General features: G+C 42.6%; 1 protein-coding gene across 4 annotated transcripts in view; it reads left to right on the top strand.

Moving 5' to 3' along the window:
* cdk17 (cyclin dependent kinase 17) overlaps positions 1-21,185 on the top strand; it is a 251,513-nt gene that overhangs the window by 198,797 nt on the left and 31,531 nt on the right. For all 4 annotated transcript variants that reach the window (XM_086009899.1, XM_086009897.1, XM_086009896.1 and 1 more), the window contains 5 exons: positions 5,899-6,013; positions 6,629-6,723; positions 6,823-6,885; positions 6,972-7,095; positions 19,554-19,674. In XM_086009899.1, coding sequence (XP_085866025.1) covers positions 5,899-6,013; positions 6,629-6,723; positions 6,823-6,885; positions 6,972-7,095; positions 19,554-19,674 — 518 coding nt within the window. The remainder of the gene's footprint in view (positions 1-5,898; positions 6,014-6,628; positions 6,724-6,822; positions 6,886-6,971; positions 7,096-19,553; positions 19,675-21,185) is intronic.

Raw genomic sequence — 21,185 nt, 5'->3', positions numbered from 1 at the left:
CATAGAATCATAGAAATTTACAGCACAGAAGGAGGCCATTCGGCCCATCGTGTCTGTGCCGGCTGACAAAGCTCTCCAGCCTGGCCCGTAGCCCTGTAGGTTACGGCACTTCAAGTACACATCCAAACACTTTTTAAATGGTGGTGAGGGTTTCTGCCTCTACCACCCTTTCAGGCAGTGAGTTGCAGACCCCCACCACCCTCTGGGTAAAGAAATTTCCCCTCTGAACCTCCTACCAATTACTTTAAATCAATTCCCCTGGTTGTTGACCCCTCTGCTAAGGGAAATAGGTCCTTTCTATCCACTCTATCTAGGCCCCTCATAATTTTATACACCTCAAATAAGGTCTCCCCTCAGCCTCCTCTGTTCCAAAGAAAACAACCCCAGCCTATCCAATCTTTCCTCGTGGCTAAAATTCTCCAGTCCAGGCAACATCCTGGTAAATCTCCTCTGTACCCTCTCTAGTGCGATCACATCTTTCCTGTAATGTGGTGACCAGAACTGCACACAGTACTCTAGCCGTGGCCTAACTAGTGTTTTATACAGTTCAAGCATAACCTCCCTGCTCTTGTATTCAGTGTCTCAGCTAATAAAGGCAAGTATTCCGTATGCCTTCTTAACCACCTTATTTACTTGGCCTGCTACCTTCAGGGATCTGTGGACCTGCACTCCAAGGTCCTTTTTGTTCCTCTACATTTCTCAGTAGCCTACCATTTATTGTGTATTCCCTTGCCTTGTTAGCCCTCCCCAAATGCATTACCTCGCACTTCTCCGGATTGAATTCCATTTGCCACTGTTCTGCCCACCTGACCAGTTCATTGCCATCTTCCTGCAGTCTACAGCTTTTTTCTTCATTATCAACCACACAGCCAAACTTCTTAATCATACCCCCTACATTCAAGTCTAAATCATTGATATATGCCACAAAAAGCAAGGGACCTAGTACTGAGCCCTGCGGAACCCCACTGGAAACAGCCTTCCAGTCACAAAAACACCCATCAACCATCACCCTTTGCTTCCTGCCTCTGAGCCAATTTTTGATCCAACTTGACACTTTGCCCTGGACCCCATGGACTTTTACTTTCATGACCAGTAGGACCTTATCAAAAGCCTTGCTAAAATCCATATACACTACATCAAACGCACTGCCCTCATCGACCTTCCTCGTTACCGCCTCAAAAAAATTTAATCAAGTTAGTCAGACACGACCTTCCCTTAACAAATTCATGCTGACTGTCCTTGATTAATCCGTGTCTTTCTAAATGAAGATTTATCCTGTCCCTCAGAACCTTTTCCAATAATTTTACACTACTGAGATTGGGCTGACTGGCCTGTAATTACTCGGTCTGTCCCTTTCTCCTTTTTTAAACAAAGGTACAAGGTTAGCAGTCCTCCGGCACCACACCTGTATCCAGAGAGGATTGGAAAATGATGGTCAGAGCCTCTGCTATTTCCTCTTTTGCTTCTCTTAACAACCTCGAATACATTTCATCCGGGCCTGGGGATTTATCCACTTTCAAAGCTGCTAAGCCCCTTAATACTTCCTCTCTCACTGTTTATTTCATCTAATATTTCACACTTCTCCTCCCTGATTGCAATGTCTGCATTGTCCCGCTCTTTTGTGAAAACAGATGCAAAGTATTCATTAAGAACTATACCCACGTCTTCCGCCTCCACACACACATTAACTTTATGGTCTCTAATATAGGCCCTACTCTTTCTTTAGTTATCCTCTTGCTGTTAATGTATTTATAAAACATTTTTGGTTTTCCTTGATTTTACTTGCCAAAATATTTTCATGCGCTCTCTGCATTTCTAATTTCCTTTTAAATTGCACCCCTACACTTCCTATACTCCACTAGAGTTTCTGCAGTATTGAGCCCTCGGTATCTGTCATAAGCCTCCTTTTTTTCTTTATCCAACCCTGTATGTCCCTTGACATCCAGGGGGCTCTAGATTTGTTAGTCCCACCCTTTTTCTTTAAGGGAACATACTTGCTCTGAACCCTCGGGATCTCCTCCTTGAATGCCTCCCACTGCTCTGACACTGATTTACCTTCAAGTAACTGTTGGCTAAATCCCATCTCGGCTTAGCAAAATTGACTTTTCCCCAATTGAGAACTTTAATTCCTGGTCTATCTTTGTCCTTTTCCATAACTACCCTAAATCTAACTGAATTACTTCTCATCAAGATAATTGCAGATGAAGGACATTTGGCCTATCTTAAGTCAACCATCCTGAGAAATCCAATTATTTTGTAAATTATACCAGGGTTTTTGCCTACACTGCTCTATCTGGAAGTTTGTTCTACATGTTGATCATTCTTTCTGTGAAGAAGAATCTCCTGATATCAGTCCTAAAATTCATTTTTTCTAAGTTTGAACCTGTGTCCCCTAGTTCTGCTCCTGCAATTTCATTTAAAGTAACATTCTGGGTTAAATTTTTGTATACCCGTAACAATCATGTATGTCTTTACAAGATCCCTCTTGTATACCTCCTTTCCAAGCTAAAAATCCTAAATTTCTCCAATTTTTCCTCATAACATAACTGACATTAGGAATCAACTTTGTAATTCCATTACAATCAACCTCATCTGAAGCCCCCATCCCCTTGTGGAAAGACCAGCTCGCCAGTCTTGAACAACCCCCAGCAATGGAAATTTTACCTGATGAAAGCCTTCCCCCAGGAGCTAATTGCAACTGGGCAACCTGGAAGTGCCTTAACAGACTTAGGACCGGTGTAGGTTGCTCAATGGTATCACTAAGCAAATGGGGATATTCAACCAGCCCGACAACTTGTGAATGTGGAACTGAGGCACAGACTATGCAACATCTCCTGCAATGCCCATTGTTAGAGGAACCCTGCACTGTTGCAGATCTTGCCGAATTCAACAACAAGGCGCAAAAATGTGTCCAGTTCTGGCTGGGCTATGTATAGACTGTCCGTGGACACGATAAGAAGAACTTTGTAATTCTTCTCTGCACTGTCTCTATCACTTGAATGTCTTTGTTTCTTGGTGATCAGAACTGAATGCAGTACACATGATGGCTCAGAATTTGCAGTGGGTAATGACAGCGAACTGTCAGTGTTAACTGTCATTACCCCTTTGAAACTAACCACAACTTCAGGATTTAGCGCATGCGCATCTAAACGCAGAAATCCTGAAGTTGCAGTCAGTCATTCACTGCTCTGACGCAGACTGCTCTGTGGCCTCCCCCCGGCAATCAGTGAAGCTGACAAAAACCTATTCGTTTCCATGCTAATATCGCTGTTAAATACCCCATTAAAAGTTAAGCCGCCTTGGAATAGGTGTAACTGGGGTTTGAACAGCATATTGACTGCTAAGCAAACGTTCTGGTCCTGAAAACAAAACATTTTTAAGTTTGTTCATGATATTTCAGCTTCTACCTTATGCCCATGTGAAAGTCCCAATCTTTAATTTGCTCTTTAACATTTTTTTAAAGTCCAGAAAATGCTGCTTCTAATTTCTTGGTTTGCTGTCTGAGAATTCTGTATTGTGATTGGCTGCTTAGACAACTTGTTGACATCACTGCAGCTCTTCACTGGGAATCCTCTATTCACAGCGCTGCAATCAATTATACGTCGAAAAAGGCAAACTTCTCGCCAGAGATCTCTCTGGGCAGCTTTCTTCAGGGCCAGCAGCGAAGGCTAGCCAGAGTACTATACAGTTTGATTATTACTTGCTCTGATTTATATTCTACTATTGATTGCTGCTCTGCATTAGTTGGACACGTTTAGCATTGAGTCTACTAAGACTCCTAGGTATCTTTCAGTTTCATTCTTGGCTATTTCAGCACCATTCATGCAGTATGTCTGTCATCTGTTTTCCCTTCCTGTGTGACCTACTTTACACATGTCTGTATCAAATTTCATCTGTCATTGCTCTACCCACTTGCATATTTTGTCCATGTTATCTTGTAATTTGAGCTTCCCTTTCTGATTTCACTGCTCACCTAGTTTGGTTTTATCTGCAAATTTGCCCACTTTGCATTGACTTTCTGAATCCAGGTCATTTATATAATTTAGAAACCATATTATTGCCAGCAGTGAGCCCAGAGGGTACCCCATTCAATACCTCCCCCAACTCTAACGGCACTTATTGTCTCCCAACCTTCAGCCAATTTCTTTTCCATTCCCAATAGCTTTGAGTTTAATTAATTGCTTTTGATGTGGAACTTTATCAAGAGCCTTTTGGAAGTCAAGTACACCACGTATAGGATTTACCACAATCCACTTGGATTATCACTGTCTCAAAAAAGTCAGAGGTTGGTCACTTTCTTCTCCTTCTGAATCTATACAATATTATTGTACAGCTGACCCTTGAGTTTACACCTGATCAATTCCATTATTTTACATAGCCTGTAGTTTAACACGAATGGGCCTGTAGTTTAACACTAATGGGCCTGTAGTTTAACACTAATGGGCCTGTAGTTTAACACTAATGGGCCTGTAGTTTAACACTAATGGGCCTGTAGTTTAACACTAATGGGCCTGTAGTTTAACACTAATGGGCCTGTAGTTTAACACTAATGGGCCTATATTTTACGGTGCCTGTTTTGTCACCCTTTTTTAAAATGGACATCGCATTAGCTTGTTTCTAATCTACTGGCATCTCCCCAGTGTCCAGTGACTCTCTCATAATGATTGTCAGTTCCTCACAAATCTCCTATGTCTCAACTCTCTGGAATAAATAACATCTGTACTTTGATGTGATGGAATTTCTTTTTAAAACATAAAGTGCAAAGTGAGAAAAGGCCATTTGGCCCATTAAGACTGCTCCAGTTTTAGTTTTTCCCCATTCCTCTGCTTAAGTCTACCATATCTATGAAAGGCCTCAACTGGGACTGGGAAATAGTAACGAGGCCATTTATAATTGCTCTGAAAGGAATCAAAATATATTGACGCACTCCAAGGGCATGACGCCAAAGCAAATCTAATTCACTGAGCAAATTGATGACTCTGTAGAGGTCCTTTAAAGTGCAATTACATAATTAGAGCATAAGAATTTACACAGAATACATCTTGGGTGAGTATTACTCATTTGCACTGCTTAGTCTTTCCATAGCCTTGGATCAGTGATGGCACTTTCACCTTTGACTCTGAAGGTCATGGGTTCAAGGTCCACTGCAGAGAGTTGGGCTAACACTTCAGTGCAGTGCTGAGGGAGTGCTGCACTGTCAGAGGTGCCGTCTTTCGGATGAGACGTTAAACCGAGGCCCCGTCTCCCTTCTCAGGTGGACGTAAAAGATCCCATTGTACTATTTGAAAGAGCAGGTAAGGTCTCTGATTTTCTGGCCAACATTTATCCCTCAATGAACACCACTAAAAACAGATTATCTGGCTATTTACCTCATTGTTGTTTGTGGAACTTTGCTGTGCACAATTGGCTGCTGTGTTTTCTTCATTACAACAGTGACAGTTCAAAATTACTTCATTGGCTGTGAAGCTCTTTGAGACATCCTGGGGTTGTGAAAGACGCTTCATAAATATGTTTTTTTTTTTGTATATTGCTCTGGCCAATTCAAAAAGGTGCATGTTTGGTGAAGCCACCTTGTCATATTCTGCATTGTTAATTTTGCTTACTGTCCCACTGACACTTGAGTGAAGAAATGAAGCAGGAGAACAAGATAGAAGCGACCGACAGAGACGCACACAAATGAAGGAAAAGGAGGAGAAATAAAAGTGGGGGACAAGAAGGAAAGAAACTAGTAAATGAGGGAAAAGAGAGAGAAAGACACTTTCCATGCTTAGTCAGTACCCTTAGCTGAGATTTTTTGATGGGACTAAGCCCAAAAATGTTTGAGAATTTATAATTAAGTTTTTGGTGATATTGATTACCAGGGATGAACATGTTGCTGATTACTATTCCTTATTACAGGGTACCTATGCAACAGTATTTAAGGGAAGAAGTAAGCTGACTGATAACTTGGTAGCACTGAAAGAAATCAGGCTGGAGCATGAAGAGGGTGCACCTTGCACAGCAATACGGGAAGGTAAAATACTCTCATTGTACGTAGTACCATTGTCATTTTTACAGAAATGTTATGTATTCTTGCATAACTAACTTAGTATGATTTATCAATGAAGTCATCCTAATCAAATTGTAGATTTCACAAGTTCTGTCAAGTTGTATTAATTTAGAAGTGCAATACCCATTGCCAATAACATTTTTCGTATTAAGGTGGGATTTATATTTATAATAAAAGGACATTTATTAATGTCCTTTTTTTTCTTTCCCACGTGGTAGCTGTCTTCCATTCTGCCAGCGCGTTTCACACTTCATCTAGAGCCACCCTTTGTTTCTTAACCTGTCCTATTACCGTCTCGCCTTGAATATCTCTTAATGTCTCTTCACCTCTCTCAGACCTTCCCTTTTCATCCCCTCCCCCATTTCCCAGCCCCCAAACTTGCTTTTTAATCTTTCATTTCCTGCTTTTTACTCCATTCTGACGAAGAGTCTTTGACCTGAAACATTGACTCTGTTTCTCTCTCCACGGATGTTGCCTGGCCTGCTGAGTTTTTCCAGCGTTTTCTGTTATTTTGGATTTCCAGCATCCACAGTATTTTACTATCGACATTTATTAATGGTTTTCTTTGTCTCTCTCTAGTGTCGTTACTGAAGGACCTGAAGCACGCAAACATAGTCACTTTACATGATATTATTCACACAGAAAAGTCATTGACACTAGTCTTCGAATACTTGGTAAGGTTTTGTTCTTGCACAATTTGGGCTGGTCATTGTTTATATGAAAAATTATTATTATGAAGGAATCTGATTCACAATTTGATTTTCTGCTTCTAGGACAAGGACCTGAAACAGTACATGGATGACTGTGGAAACATAATGAGCATGCACAATGTGACGGTGAGGGCTAAAATTAACAAGCAACTGCTATGAGTCATTTGCTACAGCAAGTGCTGTTACATTAATCTTATTGCTTTGCTTTGTAGATATTTTTATTCCAGATTTTACGGGGCTTGGCCTACTGTCACAAACGGAAGGTGTTGCACCGAGACCTGAAACCACAGAACCTGCTGATAAATGAAAGAGGGGAACTGAAGCTTGCTGATTTTGGTATGAAACAATGATTAAATATTACATACTAGTGAAAAGTCTTGTATGTGCTCATTTCCATAATTCATTCTGCATCATACCTGTATTTTCAATTTCCTTTTCATTGATTTAACATCTACATGTAAATCGAGATTACCATTGTCCCTGGGGGAGGAGGGGATACCACTTCCGTAGAGTCCCTTGAAGTAAATTTGTGGTTGGGTAGTCAGATGAACTTGCCCTAACTCAATGAGGGAGGAAAGGTCATTGTGTACCAAGCCTTCACTTTTATCTTACCAAGAGGAGGCCTTTTTGCCTTCCACACATCATTCTTACCAGTTTCTAGTCGCTGGTTAAGTCCCTTCATCTGGTCTCTGGAAGTGTAGAGAAGTCTTGTTGAATTCTTTTCGATTTTCACTTGTAGTTTTAGTAGAAGTATCTTGCAAACTTTTTGGATGTTTCACTATTTTGGACTGTTGCTTACTAAGGCCTACCTCAGTCAGGGCCGGCCTCAGCTGCATGGTAACTGGTCAATGTCAACAGCTCCCATCAAAGTTCGCATTGTCTCATGGCTCCTTCCCAGTCACAGGCACCCATGCCCTTGTTGCCTTTAATCATCACTTGACTTTTCCTTGTGTGAAGTCTATTGCTGACATAGGGATCAAGGAGTCAGAGGTGCTTAAGCCTGGATGTCGCCACATTGACAGGAATCTGAAAGATAAATGCTGCAATGTTGTGATTTCTCTGTTATTGATGATCTCTGGTATAAGTAGTAGGTTCATGAATGGAATTATAGAGGTAAATGATAGCTGCGCAAATTAAATATTGATATAAATTACTGGGAGTGTTTTAGGGGTAAATCTAGCTGGTACAAGAGCGGACCTGTATGTGGTAGGAACAAGGAGACAGCTGACGAGAATTAGTGCCCCTGTGAAATGTCTTGGGATGCTTTTCAATGTTAAAGTCACTATATAAATGCAAGTTGTTGTTGAAGGGAATTGCACTTTAACTATGGATAAGCAGGTGGTCAACAGGAAGAGAAGATAAAAGACCCATGTTACAAAAATGAAGACACGTAGTTGTAAAAGGAATGTTGCTAGAGGGATGGCTAGGAGGAATCAAAGCAGAGAGTCAGGGTAAATGGATGGTTTTCAGATTGGCACGATGTGGGTTGGGGTGTGTCCCATGTATCTGTGCTGGGATTGTAACTTGTTTTCTCATTTATACAAATGATATAGTTTGCTGTTGGCACCAAATTATAGGGCATGGGAAAGAGTGCGAAGAATGCGAGGGATTATGAGACGGCATAGGCATATTAGCAGAGTGGGCAGTTAGTTGGCTGAAATGAGGTATACCCTAAACAGCAAGACTCTTAACTCAATGGCGGGACAGATACATTGACCTTTAAATATGGGAGCGCAAGTAGAAAAGCCATAAAAGTAAATGGGAATCTAGGTTTTATGCAAACAGGCATTGAATTTAAAATGAAGGAAGTGTTGTTAAATTTGGACAAGACAATATTTAGGCCACGGTTGGAGAATTTCATGCAGTTCTGGCATACCATTGAAGGAAAGATTGTAGAGCCATGGAAATGGTACAGAGGAGATTCAGTCGAATGATGCCTGGAATTAGTTAATAATTATGAAGAAGAGTTTGAAAAACTCAATCTTTCCTCAGTGGAACAGAAAAGGTTAAGGGGTAATTTAATAGAAGCTTTCAAAAATTTTTAGAGGATAAATAATGCAAGATGCGCCCTGGAAGTAGTCGTGGCCGCCTGCCGCAAATTCACTTTGAGCGCCCCAAGAGGGAAGCGCAGCGCTACTCGAGGCGCCCCGCATCCCTCGTGGGGTGCTGCAGCTGAAGATCGCAGCGCAACGTGCCACAGCACCACACGCTGCGGTACTGCAGGCCTTCCTCCCCTTAAAGGGGAGGGGCCTGCTGCAGCGCAAACGCCGATCGCGAGTGCCGGCGAAAGAGCCCGGCACCGAGGAGAAGTGCCGGGCTCTTGGAACACAGCCGGCACAACGCGGGGGGGGGCTCAGGGGGACGGCAGCGCGGAGAGGTGCTGGCAGGTGGCCAGCAAAAAAAATGGCCGCCCCACACCTCAGCGCCTCTACTGCCGCAGGTAGGCCCCCCTGAACCGGTCGCAAATTGCAACCGGCGTTAAAGCAGGGGGCACTACTAAATTTCGCGATCGGGGCGCTGCGCACACCGATGACGTCATCGGTAGCATCACAACGCTAACAGCTAGCGCCGCCATTAGCACACCGCTAAATTTTCCGGGAGGCGTAGGCAGTGGCGTCCAAGCCACTAAGTGCCCTCTTAAGGCGCTAACGGGTGGCGCAGCCCACTGAATTTCTAGGCCATAGTCTCTAAATCACTAGAAGAATAAAGGGGAAAATAATTATTAAAATATGGAATGCTTTACCACAAGTGACCGAGGCAGAGACTAATGTCATTTAAATGTGATGGCAAATGGGATTAGAGTGGTTGCTCCAGTTGAAGATCTAGCACCAGAACAGACATGATGAGAAAATGGCCCATTTCTGTGCTGTATATGGGATGATTCCATTTCACATCAAACAAAGAATCAAGTATGAGCAAGAAGTTCATGGGACCCTTACCTTAGAATGTGGTTCAACCAATGCATCATTATGTTGACTGTAGGGTTGGGGAATATGTGTTTGGGGGAGGAGAGTGGCGAGTCTCTTGATCCCTCACTTCATCCAGCATCAGTTAAAATTAGCCTAATTTTATGTTTGACCCTTGGGGGCTAATGTTCAACAACAGCACCAGCCCAGTGATTGAAGTGTTTGGCTTCCTATATAATGCTCACAGTTGCATCGACTCCATTGATGTAGCCTCCTGAACTGCCCAAAGCGGATATCTCAGCTTCTGAGCTGGCACCAATTCGCGTTAGTTCCAATAACAAAACACAGTCAAATCTGGTCTGCATTATAGCAGCAGCCAATTGATGCCAGCATTTCTCGAGACTGTTTTTAAAGCAAGGCATCGTTTGAGAAACACCTTTCCTAAAGACTTGTTCTAACATATGACCCGCTTTATACAACAGGTACTGCAAAGGCATCAATTGAAGCTGGAGAGTTGTACAGGGTGGCAGTCAACTGCCAGCGCAGGAACTGATTGACATCAAGGTGGCATTATTGTTGTCTAACAACAGGTGTAAGGCAGGCCTCCTGACATCAGGTGTAAGGCAGCCCCCAGTTCTGACGAAGGGTCATCGACCTGAAACGTTAACTGTTTCTCTCTACAGATGCTGCCTGACCTGATGAGTATTTCCAGCATTTTTTGTTTTTATTTCAGGCCTCCTGAGTGGCTGTTCTGTTGAACAGAAACTGATTTTTTTTCCACCCTTATTCTCAGAAGAGGATGAGAAAATGGGGAAATAAGAAAAAACTGTCTTGCAAAGATGGTCCCTACCATTGTCAAGTGTGCAGTGCTAATTCAGTAGAGCCATGATAATGGGGGACTTCATTTATCCTAATAAAGACTCGGGGGGGGGGTGGAAACCGTGTCAAGGGTAAGGATGGGGAGGTATTCCTGAAATGTATACTGGAGAACTTTCTTGGTCGATATGTTTCCAGCCTAACGAGGAGGGAAGCAGTGCTGGATCTAATTCGAAGGAATGAAATGGGGCAAATGGGAGAGCATCTGAGAAATAGTGCTCATAATATCAGTAGGTTTAGATTAGTTATGGAAAGGCACAAGGATCAATCAAAGGTGAAGATACTCAACTGGGAGAGGGCTAATTTCAGTGAGTTGAAAGGCGATCTGGCCCAGGTGGAATGGAAACCAAGATTGACAGGCAATACAGTAAATGAGTACTGGGAGGCCTTCAAGGAGTAAATTGTTGAGGTACAGACTAAACACATTCCCTGAGGGGGGAATGAAAGTTATCCAAAGCTAAAGTTCCCTGGATGACGAAACAGCTAGAGATTAAAATGAAACAGAAAAAGAAGGCTTATGATAAATGTTAGTTTCATAATACAGTAGAGAATCAAGCAGGATACAGAAAGTGCAGAGGGGAACTGAAGAAGGAAATAAGAGGGGCAGGTAGTGCATGAGAAGTTAGTGGGCAACCTAAAAGAGAACAACAAAATCTTTTAGAAACATATAAAGAGTAAAAGGATAGACAAAGGAAAGGTGGGGCCAACTAAAGACCAAAAAGGAAACTGTCTTGTGGAGGCAGAGGGCATGGCTGAGGTAATAAAGGGACTTTGCATCTGTCTTTACTAAACAAGAGAATGCTGCCAATGTCACAGTAAAGGAGGGGTAGAGAAATTGGATAGGCTAAAAATAGATAGAGGGGGTACTTACAGGGTTGGCAGTGCTCAAAATAGATGCATCCCAGCTTGCTGAAGGAAGTAAGGGCGGAAATAACAGAGGCTCTGGCCACAATCTTTCAATCCTCCTTGGATATGGGAGTTGTGCCAAAGGACTGGAGGGTTACAAATGTTACATCCTTGTTCAAAAAAGGGGAGAGGGGTAAACCCGGTAAGTACAGGCCAGTCAGCCTAACATTGGTGGTGGGGAAACTTTGAGAGACAATAATCCGGACAAAATTAATTTTCACTTGGAAAAACATATAGGTTAATAAATGACAGCCAACATGAATTTGGTAAAAGCAAATCATGCCTGACACATTTGATTTGAGTTTTTTGATGAAATAATGGAGAGGGTTGATGAAGGTAATGCAGCTGATGTTATGTATATGGACTTTCAAAAGGCATTTGATAAAGTACCACGTAATAGACTTCCTTGCAAAATTGAAGCCCATGGGATTAATGGGGCAGTGGCAGCGTGGATTCAGAGTTGGCTAGGAGACCGAAAGCAGAGAGTAGTGGTAACTGAAGGATGGTGATCTCCCCTAGGGGTCGGTATTGGGACCATTGCACTTTTTGATATATATTAATGACCTGGACTTGGGTCTAGGGGGTATAATTTCAAAGTTTGCAGCTGACACAAAGCTTGGAAATGTCGTAAGCAGTAAGGAGGATAGAAGCAGATGTCAGGAGGACATAGACAGACTGGTGAAATGGGCAGATACATGGCAGGTGAAATTTAATCCAGAGAAGTGTCAAGTGATACATTTTGGGAGGAAGAATGAGGAGAGGCAATATGAACTAAATGGTACAATTTTAAAGTGGATACAGGAACAGGGAGACATAGAAGATAGGAGGAGTAGGCCATTCGGCCCCTCGAGCCTGCTCCGCCATTCAATGAGATCATGGCCGATCATCCAAATTCAGTACCCTGTCCCTGCCTTCTCTCCATATCCCTTGATCCCTTTAGCCTTAAAGATATCTAACTCCTTCTTGAATATATTTAATGAATTGGCCTCAACTGCCTTCTGTGGTAGAGAATTCCACAGGTTCACCACTCTCTGGGTGAAGAAATTCCTCCATCTCATTCCTAAATGGCTTACCCCTTATCCTTAGACTGTGACCACTGATTCTGAACTCCCCGCCATCAGGAACATCCTTCCTGCATCTAGTCTGTCTAGTCCTGTTAGAATTTTATAAGTTTCAATGAGATCCCCTCTCATTCTTCTAAACTCCAGCGAATTTAAGCCCAATCGATCCAATCTCTCCTCATATGTCATTCCTGCCATCCCAGGTATCAGTCTGGTGAATCTTCGCTGGACACTCTCCATGGCAAGAACACCTTTACTCAGATAAGGCGACCAAAACTGCACAAAATACTCAAGGTGTGGTCTCACCAAGGCCCTGTACAACTGCAGCAAGACATCCTTGTTCCTGTACTCGAATCCTCTCGCTATGAAGGCCAACATACCATTTGCCGCCTTAACCGCCTGCTACACCTGCATGCTTACCTTCAGCGACTGGTGCACAAGGACACCCAGGTCTCGTTGCACTTCCCCTTCTCCCAATCTATTGCCATTCAGATAATCTGCCTTCCTGTTTTTGCCACCAAAGTGGATAACCTCGCATTTATCCACATTATACTGCATCTGCCCAATCACCCAACCTGTCCAAATCATACTGGAGTTTCTCAGCATCCTCACAGCACACACGCCCACCCAGCTTTGTGTCGTCTGCAAACTTGGAGATATTACATTTAGTTCCCTTGTCTAGATCATTAATATATATTGTGAATAGCTGGGGTCCTAGCACCGATCCCTGCGGTACCCCACTAGTCACTGCCTGCCATTCGGAAAAAGACCCGTTTATTCCAACTCTTTGCCAACCAGTTCTCTATCCAAGTCATACCTTACCCCCAATCCTGTGTGCTTTAACTTTGCACGCTAATCTTTTATGCGGGACTTAATCGAAAGCCTTCTAAAAGTCCAAATACACCACATCCACTGGTTCTCCCTTTATCTATTCTACCAGTTACATCCTCAAAAAATTCCAGTAGATTAGTCGAGCGCGATTTACCTTTTGTAAATCCATGTTGACTTTGTCCGATCCTGTCACTGTTTTCCAAGTGCTCTGCTATTACATCTTTTATAATGGACTCTAGCATTTTCCCCACTACCGATGTCAGGCTTACCGGTCTGTAATTCCCCATTTCCCCTCTACCACCTGGGGTTCACATACACAAATCTTTGAAGGTGGCAGGACAAGTTGATAAAGCTGTTCTTTTTATAAAAATAAAAAAAATACAGGATCCTTGGCCTTTGAGGCATGGAACACACAAGCAAGGAAATTATGCTAATAATAGAGTTCAAAATTGTGAGGGGTTTTGATCATAGAATCATAGAAAGCTACAGCACGGAAGGAGGCCATTTCGGCCCATCGTGTCTGCACTGGCCAACAAAGAGCTACCCAGCCTAATCCCATTTCCCAGCTCTTGGTCCGTAGCCCTGCAGGTTACAGCATCCCAAGTGCTCATCCAAGTACTTCTTAAATGTGGTTAGGGTTCCTGCCTCTACCACCCTTTCAGGCACTGAGTTCCAGACCCCCACAACCCTCTGGGTGAAGAAATTTCCCCTCAAATCCCCTCTAAACCTTCCACCAATTACTTTAAATCTGTGCCCCCTGGTTTTTTATCTCTCTGCTAAGGGAAATAAGTCCTTTCTATCCACTTTATCTATGCCCCTCATAATTTTATACACCTCAATAAGGTCTCCCCTCAGCCTCCTCTGTTCCAAGGAAAACAGACCCAGCCTATCCAGTCTTTCCTCATAGCTAAGATTCTCTACTCCCGGCAACATCCTTGTAAATCTCCTCTGTACCCTGTCTAGTGCAATCACATCTTTCCTGTAATGTGGTGACCAGAACTGCACGCAGTACTCTAGCTGAGGGCTAACTAGTGTTTTATACAGTTGAAGCATAACCCCCCTGCTCTTGTATTCTATGCCACGGCTAATAAAGGCAAGCATTCCGTATGCCTTAACCACCTTATCTACCTGGCCTGCTACCTTCAGGGATCTGTGGACATGCACTTCAAGGTCCTTTTGGTCATCTACACTGCTCAGTGTCCTACCATTTAATGTGTATTCCCTTTCCTTGTTGGCCCTCCCCAAATGCATTACCTCACACTTCTCCGGATTGAATTCCATTTGCCACTGTTCTGCCCACCTGACCAATTTATTGATATCTTCCTGCAGTCTACAGCTTCCTTCTTCAGTATCAACCACACAGCCGATTTTAGTATCATCTGCAAACTTCTTAATCATACCCCCTATATTCAAGTCTAGATCATTGATATGTACCACAAAAAACAAGGGACCCAGTACTGAGCCCTGTGGAACCTCACTGGAAACAGACTTCCAGTCACAAAAACACCCATCAACCATTACCCTCTGCTTCCTGTCTGAGCTAGTTTTGAATCCAACTTGCCACTTTGCCCTGGATCCCATTGGTTTTTAACTTTGTGACCAGTCTGCCATGTGGAACCTTATCAGAAGTCTTGCTAAAGTCCACATAAACTACATCAAACGCACTACCCTCATCTACCCTCCTTGTTACCTCCTCAAAAAATTCAATCAAGTTTGTCAGACACGACCTTCCCTTGACAAATCCGTGCTGACTATCCTTGATTAATCCGTGTCTTTCTAAATGAAGATTTATCCTGTCCTCCAAATTCTTTCCAATAATTTACCCACTAGAGTAGATAAGGAGAAACTGCTTCCACTGGAAGGACACAGATTTCAAAGAACCAGAGGGAAAATTAGGGAAAAAATGTTTATGCAGCATGATATAGAATGCAATGCTTGAAAGGGTGGTGGAAGCAGATTCAGTAGTAGCATTCAAAAGGGAATTAGATACATATTTAAAATGTTAAAACTTGTAGGGCTATGGAGAGAGAGCAGGGGAGTGAGCCTAATTGGATAGCTCTTTCAAAGAGCCAGCAACGGCCGGATGGGCCGAATGGCGGCCTCCTGTGATGTATCATTCTATGATTTTTCTTTTTCATGAGTATAATGTCTGGATTGGACTGCAACTACAGTAATCTAGAGGGGGGTGGGGACTGGCAAGGATGCCATATTGAATCTGGAAAATATACCTGCAGCCAGAATTTTGGCTAATTTCATTTACCCTTCATCCTTCCCAAACAAGACCTGAAGCAATGATAGCCCATTTCAGTTATAGTCACATCCCATCCCAATAAGTTCTGTCTTCTCCCAAATATCTAAAGAGATCCTGCTTATACAACCACTCATCAACTCAGCAGTTAGCTTCCAGGTGCAGACAAAATACGGCAAGTGCTCTGTACAGGAGAAAGTTCCGGTTCTTCCTGAAAAGGAGTCAAAACAGTTTGATACGTAGGATAGGAAGATTGTGGGGAACAATCCAGATGTGTATGGCTTCTTTCCAAATTCGCTGGTGAAGTTTTTGGATAAGCAGCCCACATAGATTAGTGGCAACCACCTAATTTCCAGTCACATCTCGGAAGTAGATGCAGGCTAATGTGGATAACATTGACCAGGCAGCAGCAAATGGCCTGAACATGGGCTTTATATACCACTTTCCATGGCTAAGACTGTTAGGTTTTCCACATGACCTGCTCCTGGAGTTTGCATTCACAGGCAGGTTTTTGACCTGTTCTGTCTCCAACATCCTCTGCTGCAGCGCTGGTAGAAGCAATCCTGTAGAAATATGAGATACACAAAATCGAAAGACATCCTATTGGTGCCTGATACAGGACCTAACATCTGGGGACTTGTGGCAAAATTGAGAGAGCTGTCCCACAGACTAGTCAAGCAACAGCCTGACATAGGTATGATGCTGTGAGTGTGACTTTCAGCCAATGTCCCAGACTCCTCCACCATCCCTGGGTATGTCCTCTCCCACTGGCAGGACAGATCCACCAGAGGTGGCGGCACAGTGGTATACAGTCGGGAGGAAGTGGTCCTGGGAGTCCTCCATATTGACTCTGGACCCCATGAAGTCCCCAATATACTCATGGACACCATTGACCAGAAACTTGACGACCAGCCGCATAAATACTATGGCTCAAGGGCAGGTCAGAAGCTGGGAATTCTGCGGCGAGTGTCTCACCTCCTGACTCCCCAAAACCTTTCCACCATCTACAAGGCACAAGTAAGGAGTGTGATGGAATACTCTCCACTTGCCTGGATGAGTGCAGCTCCAACAACACTCAAGAAGCTCAACACCATCCAAGACAAAGCAGCCCGCTTGATTGGCACCCCATCCTCCACCACCTTAAACATTCACTCCCTCCACCACCGGTGTACCTTGGCTGCAGTGTGTACCATCTACAAGATGCACTGCAGCACCTCCTCGACCCGCGACCTCTGCCACCTAAAAGGACAAGGGCAGCAAGCGCATGGGAACACCACCACCTCTAAGTTCTCCTCCAAGGCGCACTACATCCTGACTTAGAAATAATATCGCTGTTCCTTCATTGGGATGGGCCCAAATCCTGGAACTCCCTCCCTCACAGCACTGTGGGAGTACCTTCACCACACAGTTCAAGGAGGCGGCTCAGCACCACCTTCTCGAGGGCAATTAGGGACCGGCAGTAAATGCCGGCCTTGCCAGCGACGCTCACATCCAGTGAATGTAGAACCTGTTTTAAACCGAAAATGACAGTCTCCTTCCTACCAGAACTGGTTTGCTGCAATTCAGGCAATGGCATCAGCCATCTTCACAGTGCTATATCCATGCTTATGCAAATGGTTACTGCAGCTGAACTTTGCACCTTGGTCCTCATTACCATTTTCACTGATCAAAGAAGTCCCCCTGAATCGAAGCATGTTTGTCAAACCCGAAACGTCAACTCAAATTTCTCTCCACGGATGTTGCCTGACTTGCTGAGTTTTTCCAGCATTTTCTGTTGTTATTTCGGATTTCCAACATCTGCAGTATTTTGCTATCATGTTTGACTTCTTCCTGTTGTAGACACAGAGCTCTAATGTGCTGACCAGGCTTCAACTCCAATTCCATCTATCAACAGTAGCTTCAGTAGTTAGTGCCACCTTTATCAAACACATTGGTTGCAGTGAACTTACCTTGTGCCTCTTGCCTAAGATTGTTTCCATTTCACTTATCTCTGGAAATTACCTACCACCTCTTACTTCTTCCATTGAAAGAAAATATTGCTTGGTTGGTATGCGCATTGCATTAGCTTTTTTATGCAAATGGAATAAAGGAGGTTAATCAATCTGGTTTGTTTTCTTTGGAAGCAAGGTTTTAGGTCAGTATTTCCCAAACTAGAGATGCCACCCCCAAGATACACATGGCCAAATTTAATTTACCTTGCTCAAATTGCAAAACTGCTCATTGGAAAAAAAAATGATGAACTTTTTGCTTTTATACATTTCTCGTAAGGTGTGCAGGTTTGAGTTCTAACTCTGGTATTTTCTATAGTAATTGCAATTTTAAAAGGTACAAAATTCAACTATTCTACTCTACTGCCGGAACTATTTCTAAATCATTTGATTGCCTGAGCACTGAATATCTCTGTATGATACAGGGATCGGGTGGGATATGTGTCGGTGCAGGCTCGATGGGCCGAAATGGCCTCTATCTGCACTGTGGGGTTTCTGTGATTCTGTGAAGTGTGGGCTGCGTATGGCACTGAAATTAATTTGCGAAATTGGCCACTCCATATATTTTTTAAAAAGCTGATTCATCACCAGCTTTTTTATATATGGCACATATTTTTTCTGTTGCATCACATTTCCTCTGTTTATACTTGGCATCATGTGTGTGTATATAAGCAAATTTCTTGCAGTTGCTTGATTCAGATTTTGGATTCATGAAACAGCAAATTGGAACTGAATAGGTAGGGAATGTATCAATCATCAAATAATTAGGAAAGAAAACCACCAATCATGAAGTTCAGTAAACAGAAGAGAGGAGACAGAATCAAGGGGATATGTATACAAAAGGACAGAGTTTCAGAGAGGAACCCAATTTTAATCAGCAGCAGTTTTAAAATGTCTGTGATCTGCCTCCCTCAGCCTGCCTAATGTTGAAGTAGGTTTCTAGCTGGCCACATAGTCTGCAAGCAATTGGCACACTGCCATTTTTAAATTTTCAGTTTGGATTAAATTACCAATAAGTAAAACATGTGCCGACTGTATGAGCACTGTTATAGTAACCAGCTCAGGATGTCCCTAAACACTTGACAGCCTATGAAGTATTTTTGAAATGTAGTCACTGTTCTGACATAGGGAAATGCGACAGCAATTTGCACACAGCAATGACCCACAAACAGCAACGAGGTAAATGAACAGATAATTTGTTTTAGTCGTGTTGGTTAACGGATAAATATTAGCCAGGACGTTGGGAAAACTGCACTGAATTGTCAACCTAAAATATTTGCTCAAGCCCTGGAGTGGTGTTTGAACCCACAACCTTCTGACTAACTGGTGAGAGAGCCACCACTGAGCCATGGCTGACACCTAAAAGAAGGGGGAAAATTGTAATTACTGACCAGACCTGGAGTGTCCCTCATTGTTTAAATGAAGCTAAACCTACATTTATGTAGCTCCCTTCCAACTGTTCGCTTTGTGATCTGCCATGGTTTGCAGATGTTTTGGGATATTGCAGGAGTCTTGATGCTGCCTTCTCCAAGCAATGAGCTAAAAGTATGCCCCAGAACTAGGGTGTTCCACTTGGAAAGGATGGCAGCCAGACCCTTTTTGTATGTGGAGGTTGACTTGTTTACAAAGAATGAGGAAGTTGCAAATTATCTGCCACTCACTCATAATATAAATTTCTAGTAAAGTACCAGCTATTTTTATCTTGATCACCTGCTAGTGACTCATAATACCAACCAAACTCTTGTTTTCGTTAAGTAAATAGAAGTCACCATTCAAAATGCTATTTTGTTTACTTGAGGCAAGAGTACAATCCAATTCATTAGTCTATGCAAAATAAATGTTGTTTGGCCATTTTCAGCTTTGGCTGATTAAGATTATTTTACAGCTGCATTTTATTGAGTTTTATTTAAATACAACGTGTTACATTTTCAGATCTATAATTCACCATATCAGACGTTGAAGCTTATTTTCTTTACAGGTTTGGCAAGGGCCAAGTCAGTTCCTACAAAGACGTACTCAAATGAAGTTGTAACTTTGTGGTACAGGCCTCCAGATGTACTCTTGGGCTCTTCAGAGTATTCAACACAGATCGACATGTGGTATGTCTAATTGACTTCTGTTTATTCATTTTGCTTATCTGAGATATCTATGTTATGATTTTAGGGGTCTCTTGTATTCAACATCAAGGACCACTCCCATAATCAAGCCCGCCCTCCCCCTATGAACTTTATTCTCGCAATATCTAGAAATGTAAGATTGCCAAAGTTGAAACACTGGCCTGGAGTTTCTACTTTGGGCACGATTGGTGATGCAGGCGCAAATTGCACTCAATATTGCACTAGTTTCATGAAGTTTTTTTGTTCAAGTTTCTGCTGAAACTCATTTCTCATTTGCATATTGCCAAACGTAACATCTTCCATGAACCAGTGCAAAAGGGCGAGCAGCGTTTTAGAACGTAATTAAAAATAATATTCCTTGATATATTTAAGAGTGGTAACCTGGTGCCGTTTTATTGATACAGCTGAAAATGGGTTTATCACAAAAAAATAAGAATTTTTAATCAGTGTCCAGTCCACTGTCTGAGTAACCTAATTTTAAATCACTGAAAATGACTTTTTAAAAAACTATGCAGAACCATTTACTAGTTACATTGGTATCAGTCAGTTTATACAGCAGTCAGTTTCTTAGTAAATTAAAAAAAATATATATATTTAATAGGTGCCTTTTAGTGCCCTACCGCTTATTTAAATTTTAAAAAAAAGCAGCTTAATTTTAAGAGCCTCCTCGAAGGTCTGCAAATGAGCGCACATAGCGGAAACTCAGCATGGTGATTAATTAGATCTGGGGGCGTGGGCAGAGCCAGCTTCCAGAAAAATGTTTTTTAAACTAGTGCAAATGATCGCGGAAACTCAATTTGCACTGGACGTAATTTGCGCTTGAAATTCCGTGATTTTTTGCGCTGGTTTGGCCGATTTTTGGACAAACTGTGTTGGAAATACCAGCGCAACCTAGTGGAAACTTCAGGCCAATGCTTTGATGCTGAAAATTGTTCATTGGAAAAGGCACAAGCCCTCTGATTTTCACATTCTTCAGATAACAAACAATGCCATTGTCAGACCATGCAAATTAAGGTTATGTAAAAGTAAAAAATTAAACAGTAGCAAAGATCAACACAGCAGGTGTCACATGGTGTTAGAGTTTAACTTTAAAACACTTCAGTTCACATTTCACTAAGTTTCCTGATAATGCTGAACTTAGGTTATTGCTTGTAATAAAACTTATACGTGGAACTGCGTCTGCCCCCATCGAGCCTTACCTGTTCACTTCCTCATCGATGGAATGAAAAGGAGCGAAGATATAGCAGAAAGCTGCCAGACGAATTCTCTGGTGAGCATGTGGCTATCAGTCAAGTTCAAGGCAGACATTCAACAATTAAAAGATGCAACGACACTTAGCTGGCTTTTATATAAAACAAAGCTGTATGATAGCCCAAGCATTAGGAAAGGCGATATGCATCTGTAGCATCCAGCCCTGAGGTAATTAAATAAAACAGTAAAATAGTTAGTGATTACTTGCAGTGACCTGCCTTAAAAAAAAAGAGCAGACTGAC

Source organism: Somniosus microcephalus, chromosome 17 (assembly GCF_052327205.1).
Source record: "Somniosus microcephalus isolate GS21.2 chromosome 17, FLI_Smic_1.0, whole genome shotgun sequence".
Classification (NCBI taxonomy): domain Eukaryota; kingdom Metazoa; phylum Chordata; class Chondrichthyes; order Squaliformes; family Somniosidae; genus Somniosus; species Somniosus microcephalus.
Note: the sequence above shows the minus strand (reverse complement) of the source record. Positions and strands in the feature narration are given on the sequence as shown.